This window comes from Glandiceps talaboti, chromosome 11, assembly GCF_964340395.1.
Source record: "Glandiceps talaboti chromosome 11, keGlaTala1.1, whole genome shotgun sequence".
In the NCBI taxonomy this organism is placed as follows: Eukaryota; Metazoa; Hemichordata; class Enteropneusta; family Spengelidae; genus Glandiceps; species Glandiceps talaboti.
This window is the reverse complement of record NC_135559.1, coordinates 1,076,185-1,092,521: the sequence shown is the minus strand read 5'-3', so window position 1 is coordinate 1,092,521 and position 16,337 is coordinate 1,076,185. Positions and strand designations below refer to the sequence as shown.

Genomic DNA, 16,337 nt, shown 5'->3' with positions numbered 1-16,337 from the left:
TGAATGAATGAATGAATGAATGAATGAATGAATGAATGAATGAATGAATGAATGAATGAATGAATGAATGAATGAATGAATGAATGAATGAAATTACATATACACATGTACTTAACTTCACGGATAGAATGAGAAATACGATAAGAAATTAAAGTTATATTTGATGGATTCTGAAGAAGAAAAAGGATGTAACACATTTAAGATCAATTAAGGTTCGTCTACTTGACTTTTAATGATATTAATCGGAGCACTGTGATCGGAGCCATTGCATGAAGAGTGCTAGGTTCAATATTGAAAAGTCCCCATCGCAATTTTCGTGTATTTTTCACGTACTAATAAGAGATCAAACCGTGACAGAAGTAGTATTAGGAGTTGAATTCGCGGACCTGACTTTTAAACTTGAACTTGATCAAGATCATTGCAATTAGAGGGCTAGTTCAGCCTTACAAAATCCCCATCACAGTGTTCAGGATATAGATTACACCATCACAGAACATGAATAGAGTTCGCAAATTTGGAAACCAAGTCTGCCCTGGGATCGGAAAACCGATAAGAAATGTGCTACTGAGACGGAGAAAACAGAGAACATAGTGTTTGCAAGGGAAATCCTAAACTAAATTCTCTTCTGCTTACGAATACATAAATTCCTATAAAATGTTTTTGTTTTTATTTTTGGTAAAAAAAGATATTGACACTATTCAGTGTGATCGAGGACGAGGTAATTGTGTTAACAATGCCTTGGAATTCTATAGATCGATATTGACAACACTAGCCCTGAATGGAGGTTCACACAGTGTCACAGCTAACGACACTTGACATTCCTTCATTTCTGAATTCTCCCAAATTTTATAGATGAAACATTATACCTTATCCTTTAAAAACTCAAGAATTATACTCTATTTCACGGTACAGTTGAGATCTTATATTTTCTTTAACTCACCTATTAATACCCCTTGTTTTGGTGATTATCAGCGACCGGTTGCTTGTCAGTTTGGCACGTTCTTCTAGAAACTTGGAAAGTGGCGTAAGGTCGCTTTCATATCTTGGGACTTCTTTTGAACACACTGGACACGTCACTTGTGGACAATTATCGATAGTTCTCACTGCATCATCACTAACTTGTTTTAGTTGACTACTTACTGCTGTTGTCCTGGTCTTGTTGTTATTGTACAGTGACACGGAATAGCTCATAAATTGCAACAACAACATACTAGTAAGGAGTAATATCCAAAACTTCAACCAACTCGACTGAAATCTGAGTAAAGACCGACATGGTCTTGTAGTCAGCGACATTTGTACATCCACAGTAATATTATCACATTCTAAAACAGAAGATTTCAAAGAAACATTGAGAGTGGTGGAGTTTTATCCACAAACTAACTAAAAGTAATCAATATTCATGACGTAATACTCACGGATTATGCAAATTACCTATACCTAATTATAAATTGATAATTCCGACCTGCAAGACATTTCATTCGAATTTAAACGTAGTATTTGTCATTTCATACTAAAAATCACCCTGGTTCTCTATACCTCTATGCTAAATTTAAAATTTCTTGAAATCCAATTAGAATTTCATTTTTTAAAATTTAATGTAAGAAGCTTGAAGGAACAGGAACTCATATCGAGAATATTCTATATATATGACATCAGACATATTAGACCACAGTCCCTTTATCATAATTCTATTGCGTCGCAGATGTGGAACGGATTGTTCAGCGAAGTGAATTCAGACATGTTAGACCAAATGTACAGTCTTATCATAATTTCTATTGTTTCGCTGATATAGTGTGAATTACACATTTTAACTATAAAGACATCAAAATGTAGAAGGTTTCCTTCGCGATTTTTAAACTTTACCGTTCTTCCGGGTTGAGACCCCCCCCCCCCACCTCTCCCACTAAAAAGTGAAGAAGGCCGTTACGTACGTATACGTCGTAAGAGTAAAAGTAAACCAATATGTAGGGTCTGTTTTATACAATTGGCAATGGACAATATACAGAATTGCAAATCAAAAATTGACCAAAGTAGGATACTAAATTATAATACCTTGTTTTAACGAGTCTTTTTTAGGCCATAAAATAATCATAATTTACTTTCTGATTTAATTGCATTTTTGTTTAGTTTTATTCTTCAAATTATGTATATATTAAGGAATTCTCTCGATAAAGGGAAACTGATAACATTTTATGGAAAATTAGTAGTTATAACCGTGCTCCGGACTCCGGGTGAACGTACGTACATGCAGATTTGTGGGCCTGCCTATGATAATGATTATTTTATGTTATGCGTAATCTATACCTAGTTAAAGGGCCTCAATGAACTGCATTTAATAATTTACGACGATATCGTTATTCTGGATTTTAATATTTTGGGCAACTATTCAGCAATATTATTATTATTGTTCTCCTTCTCTTATTGAAATAAAGAGAACCCAAATCGATTTAGAGTCTAAAAATATCCAAAAATTGCCAACTGTTACGTATCGTACTCAAAGAATCGTAAAACGGTATAATTACTATTATTCACGCATGCTCATGACAGATCTGTTCTCTTACGAAACCAACGTGGTGTACGTGTATACGAAATTGTAGCACTCATGAATGATCTATGAACACCGGTGATTTTTTACAACTATGAGTTTACATAGAATGTCGATGTCCATGTATGGACGGAAGAAAGTTATCGACTTAATTCAAGGAAATGTAAGTTACGATTTTTATCGCGTGTCCACGTCTATCGGCTACATCAACCATGTACTACAGTACTACGCACATCCATGGATATCCATAATCCATGGCCATGATATTAGACATTAGGCATTATCTTACAATGTACACGGTACCGGTGGTGAAAACTGCACTAACACAGTGTACACTGAAGTGTAGTACAGTAACAACACCTGCGCCTGTCAATCGGTCTTAGTACGTGTACACGTTAATTAATATCATGGCAACAAATCAAGTGTCACAATAGCTGTAAAGAAATAACGTTTTCTCATATTTTGTGCCGTCGGTAGAGGGTAATCAGAGATGTCCTTGACCGTGATAGATATGTTTTCCCTAGTCCTGCTTGCATACGAAGTAATAATGTGTTGAGCACGTTCATCTCAGACTGTGAATGGAAAGAGTCACTACTGTAATAGTACTAGTACTAGTAGTAGGTTGCAATCTGTGTGGGGAACAACTCCGTTACTGTTAGTTACAAGATGTAAAACCTAAAACCTTAAAGGCAAGTTAATGTTTCTGGTGTCACTGGGAACCTCTCGGGCTCAGGCTCACAATTGTACTTATTTACCTTTGTCACATGTGTCAGTGTGTGTCTATATCTCGATTGTGAATAATTCCTTCAGTTCAAAAGAGGCCAGTGATTTTAACAACAATAATATATATATATATATATATATATATATATATATATATATATATATAACTTACAAGAGACTTATTTTTGCATTTATCAGCTGTGGTTCTGTTCATCACAACGATGTTGTAGTTCATCTGGCTATCAGAAATCAAAGCTTGGACAAGTTCATGTAAGTACAATAATTTGTTAGCCTGTTTCCATAGCGATTTGTGATTTTACTCCACTCTTTACCTGTTAAGTATACACATATTTTGTATCAAGATATATGGCCTTCACAATCATTTAGTTTCCATAGCGATTTGTGATTTTACTCCACTCTTTACCTGTTCAGTGATACAAATATTTTGTATCAAGATATATGGCCTTCACAATCATTTAGGAAACTTCTATTCTGAATACAAAGTAGAAAATTGACACACTTTCTTCAACTCTATTCATCATTTCATCAAAATCAGCAATCGATCTCTTAATGCCAATGTAGGAAAATATGACATTCCACCATTCTACAGTGATCTTATCACAGAACCTGAAGGTGAACTGTTAGATGTTAATAATAACTGACAAGTACTTTCACACCTTAATTTACATATATTCAATCACAGACAAGTTACTTGTCTGTGATTGAAGCTAACCTTTTCACACCTCTAGTTACTCAACACTGCCAGCAAATTTGGATCATTCTGTCAAGTCCTATTAGGCACTGACGGACAAGTGATTTGTTCAAAACATGTCTGTTTCTCAATCAAAAGTGGAAAAAGAGAACTTGTGTGTGAAAGACATATTTGTTTTACATTCTTTTACACGTAGGGCAAACTACATGTACAAGTTTTATCAGCGTGATACTTGGCTGACATTTAAAATAGATAAAATCCACTACTTGTAAGTATCCAGTAATGTCTCAATAATTAATATATGTTTTTTTTTGTAATTACAGAAAAATGTTGAGATAATCCGTAATATTGGAATCTCTGCTCACATTGATTCTGGAAAAACAACTCTAACAGAAAGAGTACTGTACTATACAGGAAGGATTGGTAAAATGCATGAGGTATGTCATTTATAGTTTAGGTAAACAAATGTATGTCATCTTCAGTCTTTTCTCCCCTCCACTGTCTATGGTATAATTTATGATATGTAGTATAGAAATGTATGTATAGTCTTCCAGACCCCCCCCCCCCCCTCCCCATATCTCACCCCCTCTGTTATAAGGATTCCCAAACCTTGACAAAAACGCCAAGATTTGTACATTTCTTGAATCATTTCTGTAATCTTGCTTAGGGCAACCCTTTCTATTTTTATGTCTTATAAAAACAAAAACAAATTGTGATAAAAGTAAGAGTATATATACATATTGGTGATACTTTCAGTTCATAAGTCTACTATTAACATAGAAATGAGAATTAAAGTCACAATGACTTAGAAATGACAAAGTCAGAATGACTTAGAAATGACGAAAAAAATTCTTTAAAAAACAACATAGAAATAAGCAAGGACACCCTAATGTTCATATCGATATTGTAAAACAAATATGATGTCTTTACTAGTCTTTGTCATGGGTATGCAAGCTCCCATTTCCGAAAAATTATATATTTGTTATTAGAAATTAAATATTCTTTACTAGCCTTTGTTGTTGATGATTACGTTCATTTTGACACCATTAGGTACGAGGTAAAGACAAAGTGGGAGCTACAATGGATTCTATGGAGTTAGAAAGAGAACGTGGAATAACTATCCAATCAGCAGCAACCTACACAGAGTGGAAAGGTCATAATATAAATATTATAGATACTCCAGGTGAGACCCTAGTGAATATACATGTACCATTACTGGTAAATCTAAGTAGTGTGTTGCCACAAGTACTCTACAGCTACCCCTTGCATAGACCTAGAGTGGCACAATCATTATCTCCTCAACTCAGATCTCTAGGGAACAAATCCTTGCTGTGGCGAAGCACACGAGAGTAAAGCCTTCACATGACAATCTGTATCTCATCAGTTTCACATTTATATAGGTTGGCTTGATTTGATTTGATTTGATTTGATTTGGCAAAAAATATTTAGGAAACCACAGAACAAAAAATGGAAATAACACTACAGCTTTCACAAACAAACAAATACAGCACGGAATACCTTTGCTGAGGATAACATAAAAAAGTGTTAACAACTTATTTCCATTGTGGTCCTCCCACACCAAACATTACATAGCATAAAAAACAACGAAAAAACAGTACATAGCAGACAGAGCAGACATATAGTGGATCAAATCTTGTTCATAGTTTTCAGTAGACTGTAAGGTTTGTCATTTCATGTTGGCATGCCCTATGCATATATTAGATGAAGCTGTATCATAATAATTATAGGATGTTAACTATATCGCTTTTATCCTTATCAGGTCATGTAGATTTCACCATAGAGGTGGAGAGGGCGCTATACATATAGATGGAGCTGTGTTGGTATTACATATACTAACTATATCACCTTTATCCTTATCAGGTCATGTAGATTTCACCATAGAGGTGGAGAGGGCGCTATACATGTAGATGGAGCTGTGTTGGTATTACATATACTAACTATATCACCATTATCTTATATCAGGTCATGTAGATTTCACCATAGAGGTGGAGAGGGCACTACGAGTACTAGATGGAGCAGTCTTAGTGCTATGTGGTGTTGGTGGTGTACAAAGTCAGACACTAACTGTCAATCGACAGATGAAGAGATACAATGTTCCTTGTCTTGCATTTGTTAATAAATTAGACAGGTAAGTGTTATCTAGTATACTGGTATAATATATGCTGAATGATGTAGTTAATACATCACTTGTACAGAGTTTTATCCCAAATTAGAGTCTCACTCGAACCAAATTAGAACTTTCAAACTTATCAACTGTGTTTGACATTTCAGAATGGGTGCCAACCCGTACAGAGTTTTATCCCAAATGAGAGCCAAGTTAAACCATAATGCCGCATTCCTTCATTTACCCATTGGACTTGAAAGTAACATGAAAGGCATTGTTGATCTCATCACAAGTAGAGCTATTTATTTTGATGGTGAATTTGGGTAAGTTTTCACTTCCTGTATTTAAGATTGCACTTCCTGTATTTGTATTTATTTATACATAAAAGTATAAAGACATGATGTAAGTGGGTCACATAATAAATACTGTAAAAGAGGTACCACCAATGTCAGATGTCACCCTAAATTACTAATTCATAATCATTATTTATCTGTTTACATCAACTATGATATTTTTATATCTCCATGGATACCAAAATATATGGATACTACCCTTGGGTATTGACCCCCTAGGTTTATTAATTCAGGACCGATCCTTTGGTTTGTTTTGACTTTGTTTTGTTTATTGGAGTGTAGACCCTCAACTTGAGCATAGACCCCCTAAGACACCACATTAAATAATTGAAACTAATTTTGTGTATCTGTTGCCTTGACAACCAGAATCAATGTCAGAGAAGATGACATTCCACAAGCTATGAGAGCTGAAGCTACGGATAGGAGACAAGAATTAATAGGCAAGTATTTTATATTAAATTGATGATTCTGACAATATGATGAACTAAATTGCTTGATAAATCGATACAAAAAGAATGAATATTTTTGAATGATTAGGTGCTGAATTTGATAAATACGGTAGCAATGCAATCAGTTGACCACCTGTATTTTTCACTTTATCATCAGGTGGCAGCTTGTATTTGTCACATGACAGTCAGGTGACTGATGTGTATTTTTCACATGGCAGTTTGATGACTGCTTTAAATTTATATTTGTCACATGAAAGTCTGATGACTTTGTCACATGACAGTCAGGTGATTGCCTCATAGTTGTTACGCAAATCAGATGACTTTGTCACATGACAGTGAGGTGATTGCCTCCATAGTTGTCACATGCAAATCAGATGACTTTGTCACATGACAGTCAGTTGACTCCAGGGGACCTCAAGTGTTGAAGGAAGTGGATGGTTATCCATTTCTGTGTTCCAAATATTGATGCCTATTAGAAGAAACATATCTGCTCCACAAACTGATGTAGACTGTACGTCACCAGCAATTCTTATACTTACATGCTGTTCTATCTGTTGAGTTATGAAAGACACATTTTTTGTTGTTGTAAATTACAGAATCTGTAGCTAATGCCGATGATGAACTTGGAGAGATGTTTCTTGAAGAACTGACACCAACAGAAGAACAAATTAAGGTATATATAAAATATTACATAATTCAGATTGTCATCAACTTCAAGTCAACTTTTCACATGATTTCTGTAGAGTGTACCTTGTCATTTATTACAAAGTTTGTCTATATCTTCATCATACATGTAATGTATTCATCAAATAATTCTTTTCAGTCTGTAATTGAAGCCACGGTTTAAATTATCAATTTGCAACTTAAAAAAAAATCAAAGATGCCGGTCTTTAACAACAGATTTTATCAAATATCAAAATTGACCGTGATGACTTTCCAATGAAAAATGATGTGAAGTTCTAAATTATGTAAACAACAGAACAACTATATCTTTGCCGTGGTTACCAGTATTTTTCATTTGTTTATATCATCCCATAGGCAGCTATTAGAAGGTCCACTATCAAGAGAAGTTTTACTCCTGTGTTGCTAGGCACAGCGTTGAAAAATAAAGGTGTCCAACCACTACTAGATGCAGTGTTAGATTATCTACCAAACCCTACTGAAGTACAGAATTTTGCCCTAGAACCAGAAGATGACAAGTAAGTAGTCTAATTCAGTCTACAAAGCTCGCTATACACTTTCCAGGCTACCAACAGGGTCCCACTAGGAACAGTGCGATCAATAGCAGTAGAATGCACATTGAAGTCTTGAGATTTGAAACTACCAAAAGCAGGTTGGAAAAATTCCAGGAAACTTGATGCCTTGACATTTAGACTATTCAAATAAGAGATATATGAAAGACTTCAAACACTTAGGTATGTAAACCTTAGTATTACTATTAGAAATACTATACACATGTACAAATACAATAAAAACATTTCAGGAATTAATCAATATTAGTAAAACTCATTGTGTTATTTTTTTTTCTGTCATGATAGTGAAGAAAAGAAGATTTTGATGAGTTCAGAAAGATCAAATGAACAGCCATTTGTTGGCTTGGCATTTAAATTGGAGGTAAGTTTAAACAAAAAAGAGAATGTACTTTTTGCTTTAAAAAATAAATAATTTCTACCATGTACCTTGTTACTTTTTTTCCTACCAACTGAATTTATGTTTATGCATTACAAAAGAGATCTTTGACATTCACATTACACTGTGTCAAGCAGCACATAATGTATATTTGTGATATGCTATAGCCATGTTGGTTCTAAACTTTATTTATCTTTCCCCTTTTGATTTGTTTATTGACAGGCTGGACGATTTGGTCAGTTAACTTACGTACGTGTATATCAAGGTAATTTGAATAAAGGAGATTCCATGTACAATGCAAGAACTGGTAGAAGAGTACGTGTGCCCCGATTAGTTAGAATGCACTCTAATAATATGGAAGTAAGTAGTCCAAGCTGTAAACGCAACCTAGCATTTTAGCAAAAATAAGACATATTTGAGTAATGTTATAGGCTTCATCATCATCATCATCATCATCATCATCATCATCATCATCATCATCATCATCATCATCACCATCATCATTAGATAGATTGTATATTCACACGTGCGCGTGCATGCATACATACATACATGAATGCGTGCATGCGTGTGTGTGTAAGTGTGAGCATGTATTATTTTTTATCCAGCTGTAAAGTTTACAGTGTTTAAGTTCTTAGTCTTCCACTATGTTACCATGATGTCTTTGTATAAGATTTCTAGATTTATTAAAGTTATGAGAACAAGTGTTTTAAAGGGGATGACACTCTAGGATATAAAGCAGTTTTCATAAACGTTGGGTTCTGGAGAGAAATTTCATGATTTTACATCACACATACATGATTATGAAGAAACATGGAGTTGAAACTGAAATTCTCTTCATTCATTGTTTAGTGAAATAACTCTCCAAAGCCTAATATTTATGAAAATGCCATTATTTCCTGAAGTGGCATTCCCTTTGAATACATGTTGTATTTTTCAATCACTCAATAACTGGAAATTGGTGCATCACAGAAAGTGTAAATTGACATCAACCATCTGATCTGATACTGTACATTGTATATTTATAATTTTTAGGATGTAAATGAAGTGTATGCTGGTGACATCTGTGCATTGTTTGGTGTTGACTGCTATAGTGGGGATACTTTTGTTGCAAATCAGAAAATGTCACTTTCAATGGTAAGTATAATTTCTAATCAAATGTTAAAAGTTAGATGAGTTGCTTGTGGTAATGAGAAAACTTGAGATCAGGTCAGAGGAGTTACATGAATCAAGAATACTAGGAGACTCAGAAATGATTGGGAAATTTAGATAAGATATTGTGACCTATTCAGCAGTGGAAAAATACAACAAAACAAATCTAAGAATGGTAAGTAGGTAAAACTAAAATCCAAATGGGGTTCACAGTCATTTTACTGTATTTACCAAACAAAATTATGTTTGAGTGTATGGGAAACTATGCCAGTTTTGCATGTGTTTTCCCCAATGTTGGTACATGGATTCCCCCAACATTAACAAAACACTGGTAGGTTATGTATAACAGAAGTTACTTTCACCTTACAAAAACACTGGTAGAATATATCAGAAGTTACTTTCACCTTACAAAAACACTGGTAGGTTATGTATAACAGAAGTTACTTTCACTATATAGAGGTCACACTTTCACAAATTATTTCCACCTATTTGTTGGTCTAATTGTGTACACTTGTTCATCTTTCCATATTTTCTTTTTAGGAATCTATGTTTGTTCCTGATCCTGTTATTTCACTGTCAATGCGACCAGAGAAGAAGGTAAAGTAACATTATAGTACAGACACACAGACAGACAAACAGACACAGATACACAAACACACACACAGACATGCTCAGACACACACACGCACACATAGGTCAGGTTCAATGCATTCAAATAAAAATATAGGTATTTAATACCGGAGAAAAGTACTCGCTGACCATTTCCATAGCAACCTCATACCATTCATGTTATAGACTATTTCAAAAGCCACTTAGTCCTCGCTGACCATCTCAATGGCAAGGTCATACAAGTTTCAGCCCAGTGATTATGAGGTGGTGTTTCATTTCACATTGGTAAATTCTAGTTTTCAGCGACTCACTATTTTGATGTTTTATTGTTTTTTTATTCAGCAAGATTCTGATAACTTTGGTAAAGCTATTGGAAGATTTACAAAAGAAGACCCAACATTTAAAGTTTACTTTGACACGGAGAGTCGAGAGGTAAGGCAAGATAACTGTTATTAACCACATGAATTACTTGATTTCAGTTGTCATAGCGATACTGTCACAAATGTCAGACGTGTAATTCTCATTACCTGAAATATTGTTACACTTTTCAGACAATTGTGTCTGGAATGGGAGAGAATTAGTTATTATAGTTAACTTTTGTTACACTTTTCAGACAATTGTTTCTGGCATGGGAGAGTTACATCTTGAGATTTATGCACAAAGAATGAAGAATGAATACAACTGTGCTGTTGTGACAGGCAAACCTAAAGTAGCCTTTAGAGAGACTCTCTCCAGACCAACAGAGTATGTATTATCATTATTTGCCTTCTTTTTTGTATGTATGTATGTATGTATGTATGTATGTATGTATGTATGTATGTATGTATGTATGTATGTATGTATGTATGTATGTATGTATGTATGTATGTATGTATGTATGTATGTATGTATGTATGTATGTATGTATGTATGTATGTATGTATGTATGTATGTATGTATGTATGTATGTATGTATGTATGTATGTATGTATGTATGTATGTATGTATGTATGTATGTATGTATGTATGTATGTATGTATGTATGTATGTATGTATGTATGTACACCTGCATATTTTCACGACTAGAAAATTTTGCGATTTTACAGTCTTCATGTAGTTCACAAAGATTAATTTTCACTAATAACCATACTGGTACATTGCATTATGCAGAAATATATATTTTCGCTACTACTTATTTTTGCGTTTTTGTTTTGTAGCGGAATTAGCGAAAATAAATCTTACGCGAACATTTCCAGGTTTACAGTATGTATGTATGTATGTATGTATGTATGTATGTATGTATGTATGTATGTATGTATGTATGTATGTATGTATGTATGTATGTATGTATGTATGTATGTATGTATGTACGTGCGTGCGTGCGTGCGTGCGTGCGTGCGTGCGTGCGTGCGTGCGTGTGTGTATGTATGTATGTATGTATGTGTCTGTGTGTGTATATGTATGTTATATTATATTTGTTTACTGTTGTTGTGTAGCCCCAATATTTAGATATTGTTCCCCAATATTTTCTGTCATATAGCCAAGGAAAATAGAGTGACATATGGGATTTTGTCACTGTGAGAAACCCTAACGTTATGAAAAATGTAGCTAATTCCATTCAGATAGTTTACAAACGCGCAATCTCACTTTTGTAACTTTTCAGATTTGAATACTTTCACAAGAAACAGACAGGTGGTTCTGGACAATTTGCCAAAGTGATTGGAGTTTTTGAGGTGAGTTAGGTACCACTTGATCATGTTGTTTACCATGACAACTTGTTAGAATGACAACATTTCATATGGAAGTGTAGCAGTACTTTCATGTGTGAGAGTTGAGGGTGGGGGGGGGGGGGTTCAGTACAGAAGTTCACTGTGATGATCAACCTCTCCTCATTTGCATAACAAAAGGTTTTGAACATCTTCAAAAGATAGTGCCAACTTCTATTTTGTACAATTTCTAGTCACTTCCACTTGAGTCCTACACAAAATTTGAATTTAGAAGATGCTCTAACTTCTGTTTTAAAACATTTCTAGCCACTTCCACCAGAGTCCAACACAAAAATTGCATTTGAAGATTTGACAGTAGGAACAAATGTACCTAAGCAATATATACCAGCTGTTGAGAAGGGGTTCCTAGAGGCCTGTGAGAAAGGAGCTTTGATTGGACAAAAAGTGACTGGAATAAGCATGAAGCTATTGGACGGTGCACATCATGCCGTTGATTCAAGTGAATTTGCATTCAAATTAGCTGGAATGTATGCTCTGCAACAAAGTAAGTCAGTTGGATTTTGCTAAACTTAACCTTCACCTTGATTTTAGGAATTTGTTGATTTATGAAATGTTAGAAATTTAAAAAAAAACAATGTCAGATTTGGATTATATTGAAGTTAGAAGAAACAGTTGTCTGGTAGAGTGACGGAAAAAGGAAAAAGTTTGCCCTGAAAAAATGAATGATATCTGGCTTCACTGATATGATAATACCAATGTGAGAATGTGAGATTGAAACATGGTTATTATGTCAAAAGGTCTTTTTCAGATATTGTTTCAAGTCAAAATTAATCTTTGAGGACTAGCTGATGACTAAAATCACAAAATTTTCGGGTAGTGAAAATATCTCGGTTTACAGTACATGTGCTTGTTAGTCATTTGTTATCACTAACAATTATTTGTGGAGGTCAGACTTGACTAGCACTATGCTATTTTTCTGACTCCCATTACCTAATAACCAACCTTTGTCTACTTCATAGTACAAACTGTAATTTTCTTTTATATGGGTAATAAATTATATATCTGTATTTTAAATTTCTGAAATCAGAGGACTAGTACAACCCTTCTATTAACACATTTAGACCATCATGTATATACCTAAATGTATGATTATCCAATGACCTTTGACCTTTTTCTATTCCCATTATTTAAAACTCAGCAATGAGAACAGCTGACTGCAGTATTCTAGAACCTATTATGAATGTAGAGATAACTGCACCTGAAGAATTTCAAGGCATTGTACTTGCTAGTATTAATAAAAAGAATGCAGTCATTACTGGTACTGATGCTGCTGAGGGCTATTTTAGTTTATATTGTGAGGTAAGTTCACAACATTTGACATCATATTTATGGTCAGTTCACAACATTTGACATCATATTTATGGCCTTTGAAGTATCATTACATTATGTACCAGGCATTACTTCACTGGTGTGCATGCTTACTAGTGGTATTTGCACTGCAGTGCAATAATGAAAACATAATTGCATACCCGTTTGCAAATTATATGCAAATGAGGATATGATTGTTTGTTGTACACATAAGTGTGTTCTCACACAGTATCATTATTATGAAAATTTGCTGATTTGGATAAACATTAGTAATAATAACAGCACCTCATGCTGCATGAGTGTGGGTACCCAGGGATATTAGTACCTCATGCTGCATGAGTGTGGGTACCCAGGGATATTTGCACCTCACGCTGCACGAGTGTGGGTACCCAGGGATATTAGCACCTCATGCTGCATGAATGTGGGTACCCAGGGATATTTGCACCTCATGCTGCTCGAGTGTGGGTACCCAGGGATATTTGCACCTCATGCTGTATGAGTGTGGGTACCCAGGGATATTTGCACCTCATGCTGCATGAATGTGGGTACCCAGGGATATTTGCACCTCATGCTGTATGAGTGTGGGTACCCAGGGATATTAGCACCTCATGCTGCATGAGTGTGGGTACCCAGGGATATTAGCATCTCATGCTGCATGAGTGTGGGTACCCAGGGATATTAGCATCTCATGCTGCATGAGTGTGGGTACCCAGGGATATTAGCACCTCATGCTGCATCAGTGTGGGTACCCAGGGATATTTGCACCTCATGCTGCATGAGTGTGGGTACCCAGGGATATTAGCATCTCATGCTGCATGAGTGTGGGTACCCAGGGATATTTGCATCTCATGCTGCATGAGTGTGGGTACCCAGGGATATTAGCATCTCATGCTGCATGAGTGTGGGTACCCAGGGATATTAGCACCTCATGCTGCATCAGTGTGGGTACCCAGGGATATTTGCACCTCATGCTGCATGAGTGTGGGTACCCAGGGATATTAGCATCTCATGCTGCATGAGTGTGGGTACCCAGGGATATTTGCATCTCATGCTGCATGAGTGTGGGTACCCAGGGATATTTGCACTTGTGCTTGCAGTGTTTTCTGCTGTACTTTCATTTACTATGCTTGTGAAAGTATAGTTGGAGAACACTGTTAGCATTTGCATAAATACCCAGAGTATGCCACACCCCAAAACTTAGGTCTAGGGTTTGTGACACACTTATCAAGACAGAGTACAAATACCAAATTCAAGTGTTCTTGGATCTGACCACTGGCAAAATTTTACTTTCTTTAAGTCACATACAGAGATAACACTTTGATCATTCTAGGTTCCTTTGTAACATTTTTTAAAGTCACATCTCTCAGTTGTCTTGGAAACACAAACATTCATTCAACATTAGTCTTGATGGCTGTAATAAGTACTGGAGGAATTCATACTATCATACCTGTATGTTATTTCCATATTAGGTTCCATTGAATGACATGTTTGGGTATGCTACAGAACTCAGGTCACAGACACAGGGGAAAGGAGAATTTACTATGGAATACAGTCGATATCAAGCTGCAAAACCAGCACTACAGGAAGAACTTATACATCAATATCAACTAGAAACTGGTCAAATTAAAGAAAAGACATCGAAGAAAGCAAGATGATGTTGACAATAATTAGTAGAGAGAATTATTTTATTGTATATCATTATCAGAGATTTTAATAAGAGTTGCATGTAAATTTTTAGATGATACACAACCCACGTGATAGTAATACTCTTCAATAAACAGAATTTATGATCACAGAATCTCAATAAGATGCAGAACATTGTAAATCTGTAGACAGTGCACAGCCCATGAGATAGTAATACTCTTCAACACATATAGTTTATAATCACAGAATCTCAATAAGATGTAGAACATTGTAAATCTGTAGACAGTGCACAGCCCATGAGATAGTAATACTCTTCAATAAACAGAATTTATGATCACAGAATCTCAATAAGATGCAGAACTCTTTAACTAACAAACACAGTTTTTGATCACAGAATGTCAATAAGATGCAGGACATTGTAATTCTGTAGACAGTACACAGCCCATGTGATAGTAATACTCTTCAATACACATAGTTTATAATCACAGAATCTCAATAAGATGTAGAAAAGTGGGCACTGATGCATTAGGGAATTTATCATCCACACTGCATATGGACTATGAGATTATCTCCAGTACATGTAGTTACCATAATATGTCATCTTGGTTTACAGGACTGATATCCTCCTGTAGGCTCTAGTATAGGTAACTAATACTGGTACTAGATTACCATATTGAGACACATTAGCGCCCTCTATTGGTAGAGCTCAAATACTGTGTAAATATCCCAAAACAGCTTTGGGATCATAAACGTTGTACTCTTCCTTGTAAAAGGATCCAGTGCTTTATTTTGAATGAAGTATGTATTTGTATTTCAAAATGTTGTGACAGATTGACAATGGTAGTTAATTCACATTGATTGCATTTCCCATAATGCACTATTCAAGATGGTGGATTTACATATTCCCTCAGATCATGAGAACTGAATATTTACTTGTTTTGCATTATACATCAAGTGTAATTCTTTTAGAGTGGTCATCTGTAATCTGAAAACGATTGGTTTGAAACTATCAAATTAATGCTAAGCAATATTTGTGTGTTTTTGTTGAAAATTGTCAATGCATTTTGAACCAAACTGTTGGTTGACTATTTATGTACATTGCTCATATTGTACTATTTTTGTTTTGAACATAAAAAAATGTGTTTTTCTTATTTAACGAGTAACTTTTAATAAAACGTATGGGCCAATGCATTTCTTATAAAGCAACTGGTGTCCGTCTTTTTTTTTATATCAAAGTTCATCATATTTTTTGCAGCATTCTGAATAACAGATACAAAATACAGTATATGATATTCTTTTACTTGGTTCTTCATTACCAGATA

At 35.0% G+C, this 16,337-nt stretch overlaps 1 protein-coding gene across 1 annotated transcript; it reads left to right on the top strand.

Moving 5' to 3' along the window:
* The first annotated feature begins 2,569 nt into the window (after positions 1-2,569).
* LOC144441903 (elongation factor G, mitochondrial-like) lies at positions 2,570-16,193 on the top strand. The gene is made up of 19 exons (XM_078131157.1): positions 2,570-2,708; positions 3,467-3,538; positions 4,304-4,417; positions 5,031-5,163; positions 5,964-6,129; positions 6,273-6,428; positions 6,825-6,898; positions 7,504-7,580; positions 7,946-8,106; positions 8,446-8,521; positions 8,759-8,896; positions 9,572-9,673; positions 10,229-10,285; positions 10,640-10,729; positions 10,911-11,041; positions 11,940-12,009; positions 12,310-12,547; positions 13,202-13,362; positions 14,841-16,193. Exons 1-19 carry the CDS (start codon positions 2,640-2,642, stop codon positions 15,024-15,026), a joined length of 2,271 nt encoding a protein of 756 aa, XP_077987283.1. The 5' UTR covers positions 2,570-2,639; the 3' UTR covers positions 15,027-16,193.
* The last annotated feature ends 144 nt before the right edge of the window (positions 16,194-16,337 follow it).